We start from the raw sequence: 6,715 nt of genomic DNA, 5'->3' as shown, positions 1-6,715 counted from the left end.
AACTCACTATGACATCTAGTAGCTAATAGCTAAGTTCCCTGCATTCCTCAGTAATCATTTTATCTGATTTTGGTCAGCAAACTCCTTCACTGTCTGCTATTGTCCTAACTCCCCACCCCCAGCCCTCCTAGGTTTTCTCAGGTGCAACAGGTAGTTTATATGTCTGGCTAGGCTGTAGTCGAGCATTCAGTCAAAACTAATCTAGGTGTTGCTCTTGAACACGGGGGCTCTTGACTGGCTCCGTTGGTAGGGCACGCCACTCTTGATCTCAGGGTGGTAAGTTCAAGACCAACCTTCAGAGTAGAGATTACTTAAAAAAAAAAAAAAGTTGAACACATAGAAACAGTAGAATGTGGTTGCCAAAACCTGGGAAGTATGGGAAATGGGGACATGTGAGTAAAAGGGTACAGACTTTCCACTGTGTCACATGGTGACTGTAGTTGAAAATACTGTATTGTATGATTGCGATTTGCTAACATAGTAGATCTTAAGCGTTCTCACAAAAAAAATTTTTTTTTAAGGTAACTATTGATAAAATAAGATATGGGAGGTGCCTGGGTGGTTTAGCCAGTTAAGTGTCTGCCTTTGGCTCGGGTCATGATCCCAGGGTCCTGGGATCGAGCCCTGCATTGGGTTCCCTGCTCTGTGGGGAGTCTACTTCTCCCTCTCCCTCTGCCCCTCCCCCTTGCTTGTATGTTCTTTCTCTCTCTCAAATAAATAAATAAAATCTTTAAAAATAAATAAATAAGATATGAGGATATAATATACAGCATAGGGAATATAGTTAATAATATTGTAACAATTTTTTTAAGATTTTATTTATCTATTTATTTGTTTATTTATTTGAGAGAGAGTTCAAGCATGAGCAGGGGTGAGGAACAGAGTCTGCTGAACATGGAGCCCAATGCGGGGCTCGATCTCACAACCCTGAGACCACAGCCTGAGCCGAAACCAAGAGTTGGACGCTTAACTGACTGCGCCACCCAGGCGCCCCAACCACGTCATAATGTATTTAAATAGTAAATCACCATGTTGTATACCTGAAACTAATACAATATTCTATGTCAATTATTCTTCAAAAAAAATTTTTTAAGGTAACTGTGAGGTGATGGGTGTGTTAAGTAACTTGATTGTGGGAGTCCTTTCACCAGGTATACATATCAAATCATCACGTCGTACACTTCAAAAATATTAGAATTTTATTTGTCAATTATACTTCAATAAAGCTGGAAAAAATTTTTAAGAAAATTAAGTTACTAAAAGTGTAACATTTGATGATATAATACATTAATTTACAAGGAAGCAAAAGAACAAAACTGGGGTTTCCTTGAGGAAGAAGAAGTTCCACCCATGGACTGCAGCACGCCCTCCTGCCCTCGAGTTTCCAGATGGCCAGCCTGCCCTCCAGATTTTAGACTTGCCTCACCCGCCTCCACAGTTGTGGAGCCAATTCTTTGCAATAAGTCCCTTTATCTATAGGGGTCGCCTGGTTGGCTCAGTCGGTAGAGCATGCGACTCTTGATCTCGGGGTTGTGAGATCAAGCCCTGTGTCAGGCCCCACACTGGGCATAGAGCCTACTTAATGTTCTCTCTTCCTCTTCCTCTGCCCTTCCCCCCCCAAAAAATTAATTAAAAACAAGGCTAATTTTTCCTTGTACTCCTCATCTTAGAGAGGATCCAACTCTTCCCAGTTGCCAATACTAAACATGGTAGTTCTTCTAGACTTTCCTCCTTCACGCACCTTCATGCGTTCATTTATCAAGTTCTGAGTCCACCCTCCCCCTTGAATCTCTCAAATTCCTCCCTCTCTTCTCTTCCTCACATTGTTGCCTTTGTTCAGATATCCATCATCACTGATCTAGACCTATTCTCTTAACTATTACCCTGCTTCACCTTCAATCCATTTTCCCTACTTATACCAGAAAAAAATGACTTCCTTATAAATCTTTCTCAATCCCTTGGGTGAAATTTTGGTTAAATGGCTTCATGTAGCCCATAAAATAAATAAAGTTTCAATAGTTTAGCATGACATTCATGGTCTCTGCCTGTCCATGAGCTTCATCTTTGCCGAGTTGTACTTTGCATTTTAGCTGTGCTAAACCACTTGTCATTTTCATGTGTTCGTATTTCTGCATAACCTGGGGCCTGAGCCCAATACTGGGCCCCTGTACATGTGTGCACGTGGACACACACACACACACCACCCCTTCCTTCACCAAGTCTTCCTTAGCCTAGAGGAAAAGAACCCAACTTTCAGTGGTCTTTGTATTCCGAAGCACCTAGCAGAGAATATTTGATAAATGTATGATTAGCTCAGTTTAGCAATTTTCAAACTTTATAAGTGAAGAAAAATTTTCTTTAAAAATCAAATCTTTTACAGAAGCCTAATATGTAGACTAGACAATAGCCAGGAATCCCATTACTTCATCCTCTTCTGCTGCTTCTGCCTCTAAGGTCCACCCGGCCCCATGTGAAAGCCGCTAGCTTAAAGCATGTCCTGAAGTTGACCAGATAGCTCTGTCAGACTCAGCCATACAAAGGAACAAAGTCCTGACACGTGCTACAGCATGGATGAACCTTGCAAATATGGTAAGTGGGAGAAGCCAGACACAAAAGGCCACGTTATTGTATGATTCCCTCTACATGAAATGTCGAGAATAGGCACATCCATAGAGACAGAAAATAGATGGGTGGTTACGAGGGGCTGGAGAAGGGAATGGGGAGTGACTGCTTAATGGGGCTGAGGTTTCTTTCTGAGCTGATGACAGTATCCGGGAATTAGAGAGGGATGATGGTTGCACAATCTCTACTAAAAACCACTGAAATGATACACTTTAAAAGGGTGAATTTTATGTGCTTTATATCTCAAAAAAAAGTAATTACAGTGACATAATTATTCCATTCCATGGAATTGTTTGAGAGAAATAAAGAAATTGTTATAAAAACAAGCTAGGTATTAGTTTACTTCTGTAATGTTAGTATTTCTTTCTAAAATTACATGTAAGGGGGCGCCTGGGTGGCTCAGTTGTTAAGCATCTGTCTTCGGCTCAGGTCATGATCCCGGGATCCTGGGATCGAGCCCAGCATCAGGCTTCCTGCTCAGCAGGGAGCCTGCTTCTCCCTCTCCCTCTCCCTCTCCCCCTGCTTGTGTTCCCTCTCTCGCTGTGTCTCTGTCAAATAAATAAAATCTTTAAAAATAATAAAATAAAATTACATGTAGGGACGCCAGGGTGGCTCAGGCAGTTAAGCCTCTGCCTTCAGCTCAGGTCATGATCCTGGGGTCCTGGGATCGGGTCCCACATCAGGCTCCTTGCTCGGCGGGGAGTCTGCTTCTCCCTCTGCCTGCCGTTCCTCCTGCTTGTGCTCTCTCTCTGACAAATAAATAAAATCTTTAAAAAATAAAAATAGGGCGCCTGGGTGGCTCAGTCGTTAAGCGTCTGCCTTCGGCTCAGGTCATGATCCCGGGGTCCTGGGATCGAGCCCCACATCGGGCTCCCTGCTCGGCGGGAAGCCTGCTTCTCCCTCTCCCGCTCCCCCTGCTTGTGTTCCCTCTCTCGCTGTGTCTCTCTCTGTCAAATAAATAAATAAAATCTTTAAAAAAATAAAAAATAAAAATAAAATTATGTTTACATAATTGTTATCTTTGTCTGACTGGGGAGAAATGTGACTCTGGCACTCCCCATGATGTAAATCAATCTTTTGGGAGCAATGAGTGACTTCCCCCACCCCCAACCATCACCACCAAAAGACAAAACAAAAAACCGTCACAATCTTAGGACTGGCAACTAGAGTCTTAAGAATTCTCTCCAAAGCAACTTTATATCCTTGATGTATCTCTGCAGCCACTCTGTTGCCTCTGGAACACTAAGCAACCCCCTAAGTTCATGGAAACCCACGATGGAAATCTACCCCTCTTGTAATGCCCTTGTTTGAGGATGGTATTGGCAGAGGAGAAGCTGTTGAGGAGGTGGTGGCTTCCTAGGGAAAGAAGCCCAATTCTGAGCGAGCTAAACTAAGCAAGGACACCAGTGCTTCTGGGCAAAGGAGGGGGGGAGGGGGGAAACTAGGCTGGAGTCATAGACAAGGTCCTTGACACAAACGTAGGCCATGCTTTGGGAGTCAGGTGGATTCTGGGAAACAACAAAGGAAAATGGCCCAGGCCAGAGACAGCAAGTGAGTTAAGGTCAAGAGCCTTTTGGTGGAGAGGCACTATCTCAAGGGGAGAGAAGGGTGAGAGAGTGGAACATCTGGGGGTTTGGCAATGAGCCACAGCTAGGCCTTACCCCCAGCCTCAGAACACCAGTTTGGGTAAACAGTCTCAGGAGCTATCCTTGAAGAAAAGAGTCGGTACAAGCCCGAATCTTATCTCCTCTTGATAAATTATGAAGAAAAGCCAAGACTTTTGCACTTCTCTCTCTCTCCCTCCCACTCTTCCCCAGAATGACGTCCGTCCGACAGATAAGCAGAAATGAGCTTCGCACGTCCAGAAGCAGAGCCAGGAGGCAGATCCCCGCGGCACGCCCCCACAGACACAAGTGGTAGCTATGTCCTTTTAGCTTTTTTATTGAGCCATGTGGATGAGGTTCATGGTAAAGAGGTTCTCACCCCCCCTTGCGGTGCCCGGCCTGGGACGGAGCTGAGGCTCAGCAACTGCCACAGTCACTGGGGTAGACGTCCCAGTGCAGGCCAATGGCGTTGATGAGGGAGCCAGCGCGACCACTGATGAATCGAAGCACAGTGTGGGGGTACAAGGGGACAGCATTGAAACTCTTGCCTGTTTTTTTCCCAAAAGGCAGGTAGCGGCCCTTGTCAGTCACAAAGACCAGCTGCCTCACGTAGTACTTGTACTTGCCAGACACCTGGATCACTGACTCCCCAGGGTGCAGGAAGATCTCCTTCAGGTCTCCCAGGGTGCCGCCCACGTAGTCGCTCCACACCTTGCCATAACGGACCTGGAGCCTAGAGGCCGGGCAGGGAGGGAAGGAAGACCGACGCTGAGTGGGGTGATCCGAATTCAGGACCCCTTGGCCTACCCGCCGAGACCTGCAAACTGGTGACGGGTGACAGGCCTCCTGCCAGTCCCACAGTGTGTGAGGGATGAGTGAGCCCTTGAGATCATACAGGGAACTTCAACTCATTTTGCCGACAAACACATAGGCTCAGAAAGGAAAAGTCACTTAGCCAGAGTCACCCAGACCAGACCAGTGTTGGAGCTTGATTTTGAAATCTAGATTCCTTGGGGCGCCTGGGTGGCTCAGTCGGTTAAGCAGCTGCCTTCGGCTCAGGTCATGATGGGATCGAGTCCCGCATCGGGCTCCCTGCTCGGCGGGGAGCCTGCTTCTCCCTCTCCCTCTGCCTGCCTCTCTACCTACTTGTGCTCTCTATCTCTCTGTCAAATAAATAAATAAAATCTTTAAAAAAAGAAATCTAGATTCCTGCTGTGCCGCCCACCCCCCACACACACACACACCCCGCCCCACGTGAAAGGAGCAGAGGGATCTTTCTGGAAGGTTCTCATGAGGGCAGAGACTTTGTTGTCCCAGGATATAGTCCAGGATCAGAAGGATACACATTTTTAGAAGACGCATCAGCAAAGATGGAGGATGCCGGAGGGGCCTTACACCTTGGATGGGGCCAAACCAGCCACTTTCCAGGCGCCTGAACAGCTATGGTATATGATTTGCCCGAGGTTGCGTGTGCTTGGGGCGGTAGCAGCACTGGCCTCAGATCTCGGTCTTCTAACCACTCTCACATATTATCATTGGGACTTGCTGACTGGAACAGACGTAACCCAAAGTGACTGAGAACTTTCCAGTTTAGTAAGATCAGAGAGGATCCCCAAACCCAGAGAAACACAAAGAATCTTACCCTACGATGTAGTATCTGTTGACCCGGATACGGATGGCGGTGATGGGACCTTCCAGCTGGTAACCAGAATGGGAGAATCGCTGCCCTCCACCACCTCCATACTCTCCATTGTAGGAGGAGGACCTAGCCTGAACTGGAGGGGACAGTAGGAGTCGGAGGGAGAAATCTCGAGCTCAGTTTCTCCCCACCATCTCTATACCTCCCACGACTCAGTGCCCACCACTCCAAGCCAGCTTGACCACCAGCAGTGAAGGAGGCTGCCTTCCCATGACGCTAGTGCTGGGCTCCTGGCTTCTCACTTACTGGCACTGGCCCAGGCTGATGCACAGAGAAGGGCAAGAAGAGCAATGGTCAACATCCTGGCGCTGAAGTGGAAAGAAAGGAGAAAGTCAAGGGTTAGCCTTTTTCCTCTGGACTTCATTTAGCCAGGTATCCCTGACCTCCAGTTGAGACTCAGCCTTCTTTGTCCTTCAACTGAGACCTAACTGACCCAATCTTGGGTTTAGAAAGGATTGTCCCTAGTCTCTGGTCCTGCTCCTAGAAGTCTATCTTCTGTGTCCTTAACCCCTCTGTCCTCCCTGGTCTGGAGGTAGCCAACTCCCTTCTTCCATCCCAGATCAGAAGATCAATCCTAACCCTCTATCTGGACCAAGCTGTGTTAAGTCCTGTTCCCTCCTGGCACAAAGCAGGAAAAGAGTTTGCAAAGAAGTGGAGACCATCTCCAAATCATAGAGACGGTTGAGTTTCCCAAACCAGGAGTCTGAGCAAAACCTAACTGAAATCTGCCTGTGATGGACTGGCCTGGCTTGGGGGACATCTGGGGCAGAGTTCAAATTCTTAGCTTCGC

The 6,715-nt window shown here is 47.0% G+C and overlaps 1 protein-coding gene across 1 annotated transcript; it reads right to left on the bottom strand.

Moving 5' to 3' along the window:
- Positions 1 to 4,453: 4,453 nt before the first annotated feature.
- On the bottom strand, positions 4,454 to 6,041 carry ZG16 (zymogen granule protein 16; the record flags this gene model as incomplete). Its single annotated transcript, XM_032431119.1, has 2 exons — positions 4,454 to 4,959; positions 5,869 to 6,041. Coding segments are annotated over 2 exons (489 nt in total), but the record flags the coding sequence as incomplete, so codon positions are not given.
- Positions 6,042 to 6,715: the final 674 nt, after the last annotated feature.

The sequence above is a fragment of the Phoca vitulina genome, unplaced genomic scaffold, assembly GCF_004348235.1.
Source record: "Phoca vitulina isolate PV1807 unplaced genomic scaffold, GSC_HSeal_1.0 scaffold45, whole genome shotgun sequence".
Lineage (NCBI taxonomy): Eukaryota > Metazoa > Chordata > Mammalia > Carnivora > Phocidae > Phoca > Phoca vitulina.
The sequence above is the reverse complement of the archived record's forward strand: the minus strand, read 5'-3'. Positions and strand labels throughout refer to the sequence as shown.